The sequence below is a fragment of the Sciurus vulgaris genome, assembly GCF_902686455.1.
Source record: "Sciurus vulgaris genome assembly, chromosome: 2".
Taxonomy (NCBI): Eukaryota; Metazoa; Chordata; class Mammalia; order Rodentia; family Sciuridae; genus Sciurus; species Sciurus vulgaris.
The window spans coordinates 24954541-24971393 of record NC_136462.1 but is presented as its reverse complement, the minus strand read 5'-3'; the positions used below and the strand labels follow the sequence as shown (position 1 = coordinate 24971393).

The 16853-nt window shown below is 36.8% G+C and overlaps 1 protein-coding gene across 23 annotated transcripts in view; it reads left to right on the top strand.

Annotated features, from left to right (window-relative positions):
• NRXN3 (neurexin 3) overlaps positions 1-16853 on the top strand; it is a 1486572-nt gene that overhangs the window by 1328161 nt on the left and 141558 nt on the right. For all 23 annotated transcript variants that reach the window (XR_013761785.1, XR_013761786.1, XM_079126730.1 and 20 more), the window contains one exon: positions 11638-11727. Coding sequence is in view for 21 of the 23 variants with exons in the window: in XM_079126730.1 (XP_078982856.1) it covers positions 11638-11727 (90 nt within the window). In the remaining 2 variants the exon portion in view is untranslated. The remainder of the gene's footprint in view (positions 1-11637; positions 11728-16853) is intronic.

The window sequence follows — 16853 nt, the reverse complement described above, 5'->3', positions numbered from 1 at the left end:
TCAGAAAGAGGAACAGGGCTAAGGATAGGTAGTAGGAACCCAAGTCTCCCTTTCTTACCCAAGGATCCTTAGGGCTTTTGCTACACAAACTCCTTTGACTCCACCAGAGGCAGCACTGAGCTGTCATCTCCTGTCAGGCCTTGATGACCACCCCCATAGGAGAAGATGCACCATTATTACTCAGCTTCTCCATCCTTCCTGGATTTCCTGACTTCCTGGCTATAATTTAGTGTTTGCTGTATAATATTCAACTTAAACCTGTTATTTATCGGCTCATGTATCTGTGTTTCACTGGGTGTTTTTTCTGTTCTGAACTGGCTTGGGTGCAGCTACCTGATCCAGGTGGCTTTGTTCACCTTCAGGGCTCTACTGAGATGGCTGAGTTGGCTGAGCAGGTTCAAATGGCTGAGTTTTTCCTTCTTGGGGAAGAGGAGCCTAGACCAGTCTTGTTCACATGGCAGTCTTGGGCTGCAGCAGCAGGGGACCACAGGCACCAGTGCCAGTACAAAAATGCTGTTCAGTTCTCTACCCACATCACCTTTGCTAATGTGCCCTGTGCCAAAGGAAGTTCGGCAGCCACCCAGGATCAAGAGGTGGAAAAGAAGACTCAACCTCTGGTGGGAGAAATGACAGAGGCCCATTGCCAACGGGTGTGGATATCCAAATGGGATTGTAGCTACTTTTTAGCTTAACTCTGTAGAAGAGAAGAAAGGCTCTGGTCGGGATAACTCTATTTCTTCAACTTTCTCTCTCTTCCTGAAATTCAGGACTCAAACGAAAGTTGGAAATTAGTGGCTTCCACTGAGCCTTTTCTTTTATTTTTAATTTTTTTTTCTTTTTCCTATTTTTCCCCATGTATTTGATCATTTCACCCAAATTGAATTAATTGCTTTTTAAAAATTAAATACCTATAAATATTATCGTGATTATATTCTCTTTTGATTCTCTGATTTATTAATAACAAATCTTATTATTTATCAAATTGATTATGTGAGTGTAGGATATACTCTCCTTTTCTTCTTCCTTTTCTTTTTTTTTTTTTAAAACACAGATATGTTTTTAAAACAGTCCTATATGAATCCATACTTTCTCCAGACATTTCTCTGAGCTCAACACATTGTTGTTTATCATTATCTTTCCTTTGTAGTCAGATTTAAGGCCATGCTGCAATTCTCACAAACAAATCAATTTGAATTAATTTGCCAAGTCGAGTTAACAAGGCATTGTATGAATTCAAGATTTAACTACTGCATTCCCTGAGGTCACCTCTTGACTGGGAAAATTTTGATTCTTTTATCACATTGTATGTATCTGATCTTTGAATCTTTCACTAAATGATGTGTGACGATCAGCAGGCTTTTTTTTTTTTTTTTTTTTTTTTTTTTTTAATGTCTTAGAAATGCCATGCAATCAAACGAGTAGATGTTCAGGCAATTCTTCAATAATACCTTTGTGGACAGAGAGTTGTGAGGGTCTGCACTCTCTGATACTTCCTTATACTGGGAGCCCTATTACTAATGAAGTCCTAAGCTGAAGTTCGAGAAACATCACACTAGGGTAATTGTATTTCTTACAATGAACTTTGAGGTCTCCCAAACTTAAAATTGTGGACTTCTCTCAAATCAAAAACTATACGTTTTAAAGAACTCTATTCCCATAAACAACCTTGTGATTCATTATAAGACAAGAAAACATTTACTAAAGAGGACCTCAGTGCTTCTGTGAGCTCTCCATTCTCTCCATGCACATCTTCATCTGCCACCAAGAGATTCCTTCAGAATGTAAGAAATTATGGAATAAAAATAAGTAAGAAAATTTCAGCATTCCCCTCAACAACAAAAGGTAAGAAAATGATACTTGAATTTTTCAAAGGAGTTCAAATTTCTAGGTCTTAGATGGATAGCCTTCCAAGATGCTTACTGAGCTTTAAATCCAAGCTCTTTGTTAAAATTCACTGAGAAATAATCAGTAAGAGTAAATCATAATACAAAATCAATTTGGCAAGTGTCCTAAATTTTATATAGCATAAAAGGATGAATCTCTTATACTTGGGACTTATATATAAAGATTCTCAAATGTTTCATTTGACAGAAAAATTGGTGCAGATTATTAATCATATTAAACAAATTAATAATATTAACCATATCAAACAAAGAATCTGGAAATGTCTGAGAACTAACATGAGTTCATCAAAACATGTGTTATCAAACTAGTGTAAATTCCCCCTGGGTGAAGAGTGCTACAAATAATCATGCATACAGTGTCTTCATTTCCCTTCAAAGAGTACAATATAAGGAGAGAGTGAAGGAATCCTAAAGAAGATGTGCCTGTGGTTCATCCATCAAAGTCCCCTAGTTACTCTTTCTATCCTTGCATAACAAATTATTCCACTACATTTTGAGGTTGACATAAATCATACAAGCACTACTTATAACTTCACAGTTTCTGTAGGTCAGGATTTGGTAGCAGCTTAGTTGACTAGTCCTGGCTCCAGGTGTCTGATGAGTTGCAGTCAGGGTGTCAGCTGGGGCCATCATCAGCACACTCTTGTGGGTGTCGACAGGAAGCCTCAGCTCATCTCTGGATTTTATTGTCCAGGTCTTCTTTTTTGGCTATTTTCTTCTCTGGCCCAGTTTTTTTTTTTTTTTTTTTTTTTTTGTCCTGTGTTCATCTCTGTACACCTTCTTCATGGCCTGCCCCTACCTTTCTCAGAGTGAGTGGTCCCAGAGATGGAAAGAGAGTATCTCAGTGCCTTTTGTGACTTATTTATAAGTCCACATAATGTCACTGCCACCATATCCTGTCACTGAGAATCATGTAACTAAGTCCAGCCTACTGTCAGGGTTGGAGGACCAACTCACTCATTCCTCCCAAAGAGCACTTTCAGAGAATTTGTAGACATTCTAAAGCCACACCAGAATCTTTTTCTTCTGCAAAATGTTTCAGGGACTAAGACAAATGCACAAAATATATGTTTATTTAATGTGCTGATGACATAAAGCCAAGAAAGATATCTCCTACTAGAAACAAAAAACCTGGAGGTAAATGTTTCTTATCAGGTTTGAAGGCTGTTATAAAAAAAAAAAAAAAAAAAAAAAGAATACATTTGCTAGGCTCTTACTGCAATCCTGCTTTGAAGTTCAAAAAGCATATTGCAAAACTGCCCAGTCTTTGGAGGAAGCAATTCAACTGGAAACTCTCTTGGGTTTTAGTTGGTAATAAGCCAAATATGTAGCTGTGCTGTGGTGCAGTCATGTGTACAACTGTTGCACACCCACGTATTAGGCCACAGGTGGGTGATGCTTAGAATCATGATTCTTACTTTTAGATCCCTTGAGAATAACATACAGAAGGCCATCCACTTATGATAGTCTAACTTATATGTTTTTGTCTGTGTTTTTATTTATACTGGTGTGAAAGTTATATACACTAAGTAGAAAACTTACTTTAAATTTTGATTTTTTTATTTTCTCCTGAGCTAGCAATATGTAGTATGATACTGTCTCTCCATGGTGGGCAAAGGCAGCATGAGGTAGTTTCCAGCCAGATGCATGATCACAAAAGGAAGCATACTACTCTCCAGGGTAGTATGTTGCTGAGCTATGATGTTCCTTAGGTTAAGTGTATTAAACACATTTTTTACTTGAATTTCCAATTTATGGAAGACTTATCAGGATGCAAACCCAATGGAAATAGAGGAACTTCTTTACTTATTTGTAGGTATGAGATTCAGTGTTGGTCTATGCTATAGTTTAGATTTTGAATGTCCCCCAAAATGCTCATGTAGACTTGGACCCCATGAAGTCATTATCGGGAGGTAGGGGAATGTTTAGGAGGTAGGGCATTCTTAGATTACTGAGGGCATTTCTTGAAACCAACTATAGGACTCCTGAAACAACTTCTCTCCTTTCTCTTTCCTTTTGCTTCCTGGCTATTGAGGAGAGTGGTTTTGCTTCACCATGTACTTCTGCCATGATATTCTGCCTAATCAGAGGCCAGAAAGATGCCCCCACCCTAGTCTTGAACTGGAACCTCTAAAATCATGAGCCCAAATAAACCTTTTATCTTTTTAATTTTATTATCTCAGGCATTTTATTATTGAGACAGAAAGCTGACTAACACAGTTAAAAGACCTGTATTTTATAAGCACCAGAGATGCCATAAGATATAAACAGAAGTATTATTGTGGCAAAACTTAATTATAACATCACAGGTGTGAATGCTGGTGTGACTTTCCTGTTCATGAAGATGAAAATAGTTTTATGTGCTACCCTGTAAAATGTCCTTCAAATGTCCTTCTAAGCCTTCTACCTATCCTCTGAGTTGTTGGGGTGGACAGACTTTTTTAAAATTAAATATTCTAGCATTCTGTCTTTAAAACTCTGAGTTTGGTGTCCTCTGCTTAGAAAATGAAAACCAAACATGAGAGGAATGAAAGGAGATGGAGAATGGGAGGAAGAAGGTAGACTGACAGAAATGAAAGAAACCAACAAGACGAAAGTCAAACAGGGAGATCACACAGTGGGTAGCCATGCCGGAATGCAGGGATCATGTGGAAGAGCGAGTCCCAAAATAACACTGTGGCGTTTGCAACAAGGAGGAATGAGTGATAAGAGGAAAGGCCCCTGGGGGACTGTTGAAGAGATCATAGGTCAAATGACTGAAAAGAGCATTAAAGCTTAGTTTGAAAAGGAAATTTGGAAATATTTGACACTGAAAATTGGGCAAGGAAATAGTTCCTGTTGAATTCGCCTTCTTTTTAGCTTAACTCTTCTGAATCAGGTAATTTTTCCAACAAAGCAATAGTCCTATGTTGAGAGTTTGCACGTCTCGGGCTTTCCCATGTGTTTCACGTAAAAGTCCTCAGTTCATTCTCACACAATCCTGTGTTGCATTAGTACAAAACCTATTTTACGTATGGAGACACGTGCAGACTCAGCCAACACAGATAAACTGAGCATGTAAACTGCCTTGTCTACCAGTACATGTTTTAAAATAATTGTATAGGGAAAAAAAAGACAATGTTTAAGGAGGTAAATACAATCATTTATTTTGTTGTTGTTAATTTACAACTTGTGTTTTTTTCTTTTTTTTTGGGGGGGGGGATTACTGGGGATTGAACCCAGGGCCTTGTGCTTGCGAGGTAAGCACTCTACCAACTGAGCTATATCCCCAGCCACAGCTTGTGTTTTTGAGGGTGACTCCTTTTTTTTTTTTTTTTCATGGTGCTAGGGATTAAACCTTGTGCATGCAAGACAAGCACTCTACCAACTGAGCTATATCCCCATATCCCCAGTCCAAGGGTAATTCTTAAATAAAGAAAGCTAGATAGACCTATCCTATATAAGAAAGTTCCATTAAAAAATACTTGAAAATATTCTCCCCCACAACAGGAGTAAATAAAGATGTCGCAATTGCCTGGATCTGGTTTTCCTGATATATCTGGGATTCAGAGAAACCTGGATAGATGAGAAAAGTGAGGAGAGATTCTAGAAAAAATGAGCTCAAGCAGAAAATTAAGGATGGCCTCAAAATGCAGAGAAATGATAGAGATTGGTGAAATATGTCCTGATTATTGAATCAAGGAAAATATTCCTTAGCATTATAACACCTCAAAAGAAAAGACTCTTTTATTTATGTTTAGGAAGTGAAAGAGTTGTTCAATGTTAACATATGTTTGCACAAAATGTGTATCCAGGACATGGTCACTAGAATAGCTGAATATACATCTCCAGGGTTATGTCACTAGCATAGCCCCTGTTCCAATCCCCTAGACCAAAAGATACTGGCACATGAGTGTCCACAGGCACATCAATGAAAGAACATAAACAGAGGCCCAAGTTCAAGGGAGATATAAAGACTGGAGAAGTTCTGGAGGATGCTTCAGGCTGGATTCCACTCTCTTCCCACCCTCCCACCACATATTCTAGTTTCCTATTTATGGGAGAAAGAACTTTAATTTTGGAAGCCCTAGATATTTGTTAGGAAAAGATCTTGAGAATTTAAATTCTTACCCTCTTCTGATTCCTATAAGCTACATTCTTGCCTGGATTATTGCATTTAATTTATTTAAAACCTTGCAATATAAAAATTATTATCTTTCTCTCTCTCCCTCTCTTTTTTTTAAACCAATGAAGGCTTCCCTAGATTGATTGTCCAAGTTCACAGAACTGGTGAATGTGTGAGCTAGGATTTGATCCAGTGAGTCTGACTCCATGATCAGGGCACTTCTCATTTATGTTGAAACCACCTTTGCTCAACACCTATAGCCTAGGCGTGGTAGAGCCAGGCTAGGACATTGATAGAGGAAGGAAATAATATGTCCCTGTTTACTTCTATTTTGAACCATATCCAGAAAGCATGTGGAAGTCGAAGTCTGCCTGGGTGATCCATACTGCTTTCTGGGGATTCGCATCTTGTCACTTTGGAAAAGTGGTTGTCTTTCAGGGAATCACTTAAGTGAGTCTAGAAAATCTCCCTTACTTAATCATGCCCTTGTGTTCTGGGACTATTAATTTACTTTCCTAGGTTGATCAGTTTTCTGTTCTAAGAGATTAATTTCTTTTCTGTGGCATGTGAAAGGATCAAGGCTCACAACATATAAACGGTTCTTTTTTCTTCTGCCCCAAAGGTATGTTGTGAGGATTAATGAGCTGATGCTTATAATTGCATTTTGAGCCCCCTGGTTGAAAGGCACTTTGTAAATACCAGATATTAGTTCTTCACTGAGGTCCATCCATCACTTACAAGTGGCCAAACATTCTAGATGCCCTTTGGGCAGCACACCTCCCTGTCTTCCTCCAACAGCGATATTCTGGGCCAGTGTAAAGAATGTGTCCAGAGTGAAGCTCAGAGAATTTCCCCGGTTCCACTTCTTTACTGTCATGCCTTTGCTTTGAAACTCACAAAGTGTTCCTTCAGGACAAAAGCATGACAAGAACCTGTGGCCTGCCCTATGACTTGAGCCTACTCACATCGATTTCCTCTTGCCTCTGGCTCTAGTACATAGCATTTGGTCTCTCATTGTTCATTAAACTCACACTCTCATTTTTTAATGTCCAGAAAGCAATAGAGAAAACTTTTCCTTCTTCTATTCCAGGACTCAAAACAAAATGAAAAAATACCTCTGGCATTAATTTTGGACAGGTAATTGTTGTTGTAATATTCCTGTTAGCATGCTCACATGATTGACAATATTTCAGATGACATTAAAAGTCCACTTACAGAAAAGCATTTTCTGTCAGGCTGGTGAAAATTGCCAGAACCTTTAAGCCACTCTTCCTCAACCTAGCAGCAGTATATCATCATTACCTGTGCCTGGACCAAGAAATCACATTTGTCAATGCCTGAATTGCTCTTTTATTTCCAATGGTTTTAGAAACCCACTTTGTTTTAGAAATGGAATTAGCTGAGTATATCTTAGGGGATAAAAAATATACAAAAAAAGCAATGACTGGAGATTTGGAGGATATTTAGGATGTTTTATTTTCTGTGGTCAGTTGATCTTTGCTAGACCATCTCGTGAAGCCAAATTGGGTAAAGTCATCTTGAACAAAGACCTGATAAGTTTCTGTGAACATGGAAGCCTATTGGGGAACCAATACACTTCCTTTTGATCATTAGGATACTTTGATCATATTAATGTTAATAGTTTAATTAAATTGGATATTTTTCATATCTCAGGTTTGTATATCCTCTTTTTATTCTGTATTAAGTCCTATGGTGGATTGATAAATGGGAAAACCAAGGTTAAATAACTTGCTCAAGGTCACACACCTAGTAAATGGTAAAGTTAGAACTCAACACCAGATTTGTCTCTAAATCCTATGGTCTTAACCCTTCTGCTATATTGATTATGACTTGGAGAAAATTAATATAACTTCTGATGAGGTGATGTATAAGAATAATGCTCTGCATGTTATTTTTTGTGCAATTTTCTGTTCTTCACTTGAAAGAATTTTTAATCCTTTGGGACTGTTAACAAATTTCACATTCTCACATATATTGATGTATATTGGGGAACATATTCAAGGTTCAATTTGCTTTTCTTTCCTTTCTTCCTCCATTTCCTTTTCCTTTTATCCTTAATGAATTCGCCTGAATGTAGGAAATGTGAGGTAGTTTTGCATAAAGGTGCTAGGTGTATGAACCAGTTGGGCTTTAGTAATTGCAACTCAGAGTGTTCTGCAGTTTACAATTATATAACTCAACAGTGCATGTAGTACATGTCTCCAGGAGGTGAAATACTTGATAGCAAAGCCACTCACCCCAATGAGAATGACCATAGGAAGCCAACTAGCTAAAAATCTCAATTCCTTGCCTTAAATGGAACAGAGTAAACAAACAGAAACACAACACAACACACACACACACACATTTTGAATAGAATATAATGTGACTAAGATGTTTTCTAAGATCTAGTCCCATGTAAGTGAATTTCAGATTCATACAAGTAATTTAAGAACTATTTGAAGATGTCTGTACAATTTAAATATCTCTCAGTGGATTTAAGAACTTCAGTCATTACATTTCTTTGTTGAATTAGTAATACACATATGCCTCTTTTTAATGCTATTATGACATTACTATTCATAAAGTCATTCTTTCTTGAATACAGCATTATTTTCTGTTGAAGAATTGGTTTTACTCTGTTTAAAATTTCACACTGGTTGCCATATGAAATGTACAAATGAATGTCATTAAGGATTTAACAAGAACATATATGAATTGGATGAGGTTTGTTCAGTTTTTGGAGAAGTCCTCTGTATGAATTCTCATATGCTGAATGTTGTTTGCTATTCAATTAATCTAGGGAATGGGGCTCGGGGCAAATGAACTCATTCTCATGCACATGTTTCTAAAACAGTTCTTACTAGTGTTTGAGATAAATTAGAATAAAAACCAACAAGAACATGAAAAGAGACTAAGAACAATGTTAATGTGGCAATTTAACCCAATTTGGTTTTCCAAATGACCTTCCATCTTTCACAACTATTATCCTTAGTGCCAGATGCTGTCAATCTGGTATTGAACTTAAAATATTTTTCTAAATGTCTTTAAAGCTGAGGTGGAGAAGAATGACTCTCTTATTCTTGGAAGGGTCAAAGGTTGAATTGTGGCTATGCTGTTCTCACACCATATCACTTATTGATCAAAATAGTTACTCTTTTTCTAGTCTGTGCCATGTTCCAAAATGATTTCCTATGGTGCTGTATGTCTCAAGAAAGAGTGGATGGCAAGTATACTTATATTTCAGAGAGCCAAGAGCCCTAATGTATTTGAAGGGAACAAATCAACCTAACTTTTTTATTTATTTATTTTTTCATTGGAATTTTGGTTACTTGTAATTTTGCCTTGCATGTTACTAATGATTTGTAGCTTTATATTTGTTGTTAACTTCACTAGATAATTCCACAGTGAGTAAATATAGTAAAGAAGATCATGGCTATATTTAATGTTATAACCAAAAAGATAGATACAGAAAATTCAGTGCAAAATAATTTATTCAAGGAGAACGTGGCACAATCCAATTGCCATTTGAGTGTAGTATTCCACTGTGCCTAAAACTTCAGAGGGTGAATGACATTCCTTACACTATCTATTATCTGTGAGATAGAATTAAGAATCCATGATGTAGGTTCTTTTCAGATAAGTGCATGGTTCTTTTCTATAAAAACTTCTAAGAATTTACCTAAATTTATTTCAAATTAACAGAATTCTGAGTCCCCAGATCTACCAGGGAGACCCATTATAATGATCAGTAATCACTAGCTATATTAACAAGTAAAACTAATTTCTCTCACTATGGGCCTAGTGAAACACCAGTAGGTTAAGTTGCCTTTCTTTTTTTCCTCCTTGCCACCCACCCCCTTTTTTTTTTTTTTGTAAGAAATGATATTTGAGGAAAACTTCAAATTATCCACTGCAAGTCAGAATTATTAATTGATCATTCTATTCATTGCAGTTTTCCTTCAATATGTTAATGTGTTTTTTGCCAGCCAGATAGGATACCATAATGTAACCTGGAAGCTGATCCACAGTTGCCTCTTCTATGATCCTTTTTTTTTTTTTTAATTTGAGGGTATAATGATAACAAGTGAGCATCTTAGAATAATTTGTTCACTGGGGAAATGAAGGAGGAGCCAGTATCCCCCACTATCACTACCCTTTTCCATCCAATCTCCCCATACACACAAGCAGAAGGCAGGTCCTAGTGAGTCACATGTGGAATCTTCTCAGCCGATGATTCCCATATAGAGATGGCCCTGCAGTTGAAATGCCATGCATGTCTCTGCTCATTTGGTCTGATGCTATATTAAAACTTAATATTCTTTCTGGCTTTCCGACTACTTTGTAAATTGTTTCCAAGCCACCTGTTTTGAGATTTTTATTTCATTCTTTAATATTGGTAATTTGGAATGGAGTTCCCTAAGTTCCAATATAGGGCTATGAATCAAAAGTGATGGATTACAATTCCCTAGCTTCTGCTAGATCAATGTGAGGTTGGCTGATGAGACAGAACAGTTCCCAAAGCATGGCTTCATTATTTTGCTATTTGAAGCATATTCATTAAGGGTGAATCTCCACAACACTGCTCTCCAAGTCTCTCCTAATTAAAGAAACCATCCAGGAGTAGCAATAACAGTTACCAAAGAAGAGGGGGAGATGCTAACCGTTAAAAGCATTATGTTTTGGCCTTGAGGACTAATTAGATATTTCATGTTTGGAATAAGTGTCCCTAACAGGTTTACGAATGGGTGTTTGTTTAGGAAGAGCCTCTCATAGAAAAAAAAGAGAGGGAGGGATGGAGGGAGGAAGAGAGAAAAAAGGGAAAGAGAGAGGAGCGACTAGGTAAACACACAAATCAAAATCTCTCATAGTAACGAGATATAGGTGCTAAAAGTCTACGTAAGCTATATTGCTACACTTATAACTCCCTTTAGTTCCGGATATTCATTTTGGAGTTCCTCTTTTTTGAAAATATGTAATGAACTGGGACAAAGAGAAATCTAGAGTCATCTTTACTATCCCACCTCTTTAACACAGATGAGGAGAAGCCTGGGTGTCCTTTATGGAATTAGACGTCTCCCTCAGACGTCAGGGCTTGCTTTGTCATCTTTGGCTTCCCTCCGCCAAAGGGTAGAGCTGCTGAAGACGCTTGAGAGGAGAAGGAGGAAGGAACCAGCCCAGGCTTCAGAGGGGAATATGGTAGAGTCATAGTGCAAAGTGTGTGACTGAGGGGATGAGTGTCCCCTATCGCAGTGTGACACTGATCTGGCAGGTGAATTACTTACAGGTCAAAGAGATCCCTGGGCCTAAATTGGCCTGGTTAAGGTGCAGTGGTTGGGATGAGCTGGAGAATGTAAAGGTAAACCCATTTCCCTAAGTAGCCATACCTCTTACTGATCCCCAATCCAGGCCACATTGCCAAACCATGATGGAGCACGGCATAGCTGAAACTAACCTGACCCCAAACCTGTCATCCGAGGGCAGAGTGACTTCAACTCCACCTCTACTAAAGATAAATTGATATCTATCGCTAAAAACTTCATAAAACGAAACAAAAACCTAGGATGTTTTTTTAATGCCTTATTGACTTTTCAGATTGTTCTTTAAGCTGTTTTTTAAACTTTAAAGGCAACACTGATAATGAACGCTTCCAAATGGTAAAACAGAAAATCCCCTTCAAATATAACCGGCCCGTAGAGGAGTGGCTGCAGGAAAAAGGTAACCGTCGTTAAAACTTTCATTTTAAAATCATTTGATTCTAAACCCTCATTTTTAAAGCCTGCAAATAAATGTTCCTTAAATGATAATCGCCTGCTGCATAAATGACTGTTTTAATTTTCATTATAATTTGTGTCAGCTTCCACCTGCCATATGTTGATAAATCATGCTATAATACATTGCCATTAAAATACAGTTAAAGGGACTAACATCTAGCCTGCTATCAGCATGACAGCCACAAACAAGAAATTTCAGGAACCTCTAAAAAAGAAATGTATTATGACGATTTAACCACTGCATGACATTATTTGTTAATTTGTTTTAAATTACCTCTTACACCAAAGCTTTCTAAAGAAATTTCAAAAGTACTTTTTAAACTCATATCTTGAGGCTGTTTTGACTTTCCTATTTGTAGCATGGTTAACCAGAAAACCAGAGATCCACTCTCGTAGCTTAAACTGCTTAAAACAAATGCTATAAGGGAAGCATTGTGTTTTAACATTTGTTTTTAAACAAAGAAAAGATTGAATTTTGCCTTTACATTCAAACCTGCAGAGGCAAAGTTTTTTGTTTTTGTTTTTTGTTTTTTTGTTTTTTATAAGAGATCCCTTGCATCCTAGTCGCTGACAGAAACCAAGAGAAATCAAAGTTACTTTACACTTTCGTTGTGTGATACCCTTGTGCCCTGGATGTCTTATGCTAAAATTTAAGTGGTCAAGACAACGACTTGGAAAGGAACAGACTCTGAAAGGCAAAACAGCAGTTTCTGATTTGCTGAAGGAAACAACCACTCTTAATAAAAGAGGGCAGCGGTTATAACTCACGTTAGAATTTTCTGTGTGGCTTCTCTTGGTTATGAGATGAACCAGTCTTTTTCAATGAGGAATATCATCTTATCCCTGAGGAGCTATTTATTCTATTTTTGCTTGAGCCCTCCTGTCTCAAGACCTAAACCGAGCCCTTAAAATTTGTAGAGATTTGATGAACGTATATATGAAGAGCAACTGGGGATATGATATAGTACGCAACTTAAGGAACAAGGACTACTCAGACCTTTAAACACGGAAAATCCTCACCAAGTCTTAACTGTTGGCCCTGTTTTGAAAAAAAAATGTGGTCTAATTAAAAATAAATTAAGAATAACTATAAAAAGCAAATAATTTTGTTTAGTAATCACCAGCTCATAAAGTCCCTTTAACATTAAAGACAATGACTGCCTCACTTTTCAAAAGGAAGGGAGAACTGGATGCATGTCTGAGTCTCATGTGCCTGAGAGAACTTTTTTTTTTTCTTTCAATTTTATGTTAATAATATTTTATTTTACTCCATTGCCTTTTGAAGTCTAAGTTTAATAGCATGCCAGGCATTTTCATTTGTATAAACCATTATAAAGTACTAGTAGACTTTTAGTTTTTCTTATAATAGTATCATTATTGGTTGGCTTTCACTTGGAAGGATGCTTCAGATAACCAAGTTGAGGGTTGGGATGGGGGTGGGGTGGTTGAAGTGGGAAGGAGGGAGGCACCCTAGTTTCTTAATCAAATAAACATGTGTTTATGTATGCATATAAGATTAACAGACTCATTGGAAAACTGGGGTTCTCTCCTATCAGTTATTTTCACTGATATTACTTATTTTTCTAATTTGGGTAAGTAACATCTGTTTATTCTATTGCTTTACCTCTTCCTCTGCCTAGCTAACCTTCCCTGCCAAAAGGATAGAAAATATATACTGAAAGACCTTGTAGAGACAATGAATATGAAGGGTAAAGATGATAGGATGATTAGATAGACACTTCAGGAAGTACTTGGAATGTCTCTGGAGTTATTTCTGTCATTGGGGAAGAGATTTGGGTCATAGTATTCCCAACTCTGTTTCCGGCTCTGTCTACTATTGACTGACTTTCTGACCTTAGACGATCCAGTTAACCTCTTTATGTCTCGGATTTCCCATCTGAGGAGAGGAAAAATAATACTGCCTATTCCCCAAGGGTGTTCTGAGGTTTAATTAATTAGTCTTTGTGCAACACTGACTGGAGACGTGCAAAGATTTAATTTAAACCTATGTGAACTTGATGTCCGAATTAGGTAACAATTAATGACTTCCAAGATGATGAGCACCTGAAACAAAACAAAAAGTAACTCCTGTATTGATATTGCAATCATATTTCACAGTACTCAGACCAGAGTGTGTGTGTGTGTGTGTGTGTGTGTGAACACGTGTATATGTGTGTCTGTATATAAATGGTCACTTAATAAAAATCATTGGCCAAAGGAAGTAAAAACAATGCATATAATGAGATCTGCCATTGGATTTTAAGAAATCTTGGGCAAATGATAAGAGGTAAACTTTCTTGTCAGTCCTTCCCGTCCTTCATAGGGTGGGGTATTAATGATGTTTCCCACTTATCCAGTAGCTCCTGCTTAGCAGGGAGAGAGAAATCAATCAGAGGAAGGGACATCAAGAAACTGAGTATGCTCTACTCTTCCTTTAGGGATTTCTAGCTTTGCTATTTAAGTCCTAACCCAAGGTACACAGGACTAGGAAAAAGTTTTGACACAAAAGAAGAGCAGGTCTTGCCAGGAGTAGACCATAAAACAAATAAGTAAGCAGAAACCCCAACTTTCCCTATAGCATGAGGGGATAGAGTACAGGCAACCTCTTCTCGCTCACCCTCACCCCACACTTCTTGGTTTCTGAGAAGAGATTAGTCAAAAATCTCTGGGAAAGCAGTGAAAGCCAACAGTGAAGCAGCTGTTTAATCTTCATATCCCCAATCATTTCTTGCCTTTCCTAATTCTTGGGCCAGTCTCAAATGAGCAAAGACCACTTTATGGAGTGAACTATAGCAAATGGACTGAAAGCAATCCATTCTTTCCAGCCAGTGTAATTCAGTACTGAATTTCAGTTTCCTCTGACTCTCTTCTTATTTGTAAGCACTGGCAGAATGAATACTTCCAGGAAAGTAAGATGAGAACCATTGTAGAGGTTATCATTGTGAAGTACTTTCAAGAATATAGAATATAAAGTCTTGTACCTATGATCAAGGCTACTCAACCACTAACTAATCACCAGTGCTGGATTTTATGTGAGAGAGGAAGAGAGAGAGAGAATGAACAGACAATGACTGTATACATGGAAGAGTTACTACACCCTGGGGCTCTCTAGGGTAAGAAATTGAATTTTCACCATAGAAATTTCCTATTAGTTTCTTATAATGCATTACATTTAGCTGTTTAACTGTTCCATGCCTTTGAGAGGTTGGGGTACTACTTTTTCTCCCCTCCAATGATTTCATTTCTACTATGGTAAGTTTAGGGCTCTTAGGAAAAGCTGTTGTCAAGAATAAACCATGAAGAGGTGTGAACTCTAGGCCAATACCCTCTATTATTGTGCATGATACATATGTATACAGGACACTGAAGGAATTGGTGGGAACATAATAGAAATCTATTAGCTTTGTTCCAATAGCACCCTTGGGATACAGAGAATTCTGTTATCATGAAGACCAGCAGATCCCTTTTCTATGCTGCAGAGATTTTATAAAATATGGAATATTCTCATTGTAATAAAGTTGTCTGGTCAATTCTCCAAACTTCTAAAAGGGAATTATTTATAAATGATTCTTGAGTAATAGGACTTATGAGTTACCCCAATGAGCAGAGTTGACTCTTGTCTGAAGAGTACCCTCTAGGCAGACATACTTACATTTCTCTGCCTCTTCCTTGTCCCACATCATTGTACAGTGTCTCCCTAAGAAGGTGTTTCACATTATACACCAGAAATTCAAGTGTGGCTAAGCATTGCATAGCCTTTAAAACCCTGTGATAGTAGTAGCTGTGAAGAGTCCAAACATCAAAGTATAATGCTATTCTTTAAATTAGAGATTATGCAAAACCTTAGCCTTTTAAAACTACATCTTCTTTTATAAAGCATGCAAGAATAACATAATTGTTTCCAGTTATTTTTCACTAAAACAATTTAGGTGATTATATTAAGAATGAATGGAGCATTGTTTGATCACCGAAGAAAAATTCAGAAGGGATATATCTAATTCCATTAACAAGTATCTTTTTTTTCCCTCTTTCCATATGAAAAAGCAGAAGGAAGCAGTCTAAAGAAATACACAAAAGCCTTAGCATGTTGCTGTCATGATAAATTACACCGAGTTCTCAAAAACTTTTTTTTTCCCTAGGAAAGATCTATTTGAGACAATTTTTTTGAAATAAATAGAAATAGCCGCAAGTAAGATTTGTTGAATTCCATGATTCCAAACTATTCTACAATGATTTCATTCTAATAGTTTTTTATTAACAGAATTATAAGTGGTCCCCAAATAGAAACTCCAAATAAGGTGAATAACAGCTATTCTTCAGCTCATTAACATATCTCTATGTCACTTAAGGAGTTTTATGAATTGTTTTCTTCATAATACCTTTTCAAATACCCTTTTTAAAATTAATTGATTCTAAAGTTGAGGAACTTTACTAGTGTCTACTTATTTTCTATATTTTAGGAAATGATTTAGTTCTATGGCCATACTCCTTCCCCATAAAAATTTTAGTAGATATAGAAATGTATCTGCCATGATATTGTTAAACAAAAAAATATGGGTAGGATATTACTCACTATGAAAATTTATAGGAAATCATGTATTGGGCAACTAGAATGTCCATTTTGTAAGGATGCAATAAATCCATTTAATTTCAATTTAATTTTATTATCAGATCAAGGATTTTAATTCATTGCTCCCAGTTACCTCACTGAGTTTTATTTGCCATATATAACTTTTTGTTGTCATGTTAATTTTTACCTTAAATCAAATGGTAGGCACCTACAAATTTTTCTGACCATGACCTGATTTGAATATTTATGTTATCCACAATTACATACTCAAGAAGACTGACATACCTCTCAGTATTGAACCAAGATTTCTTCATCCTTCAAATAAAAAAATAAATAAATACCCAATTATTCAGGATTTTCAGCTAGACAGTGGAAGAGATAACTGTAATAAAATGTTACTTGCCAATCCTGATATTGAATTTTGTTATCCATTTTCCCCCTTTAGTTGCTGAAGGAAGCCTGTTTTATGCCTGATCTATTCAGACCAGGCAAGGTAAGAA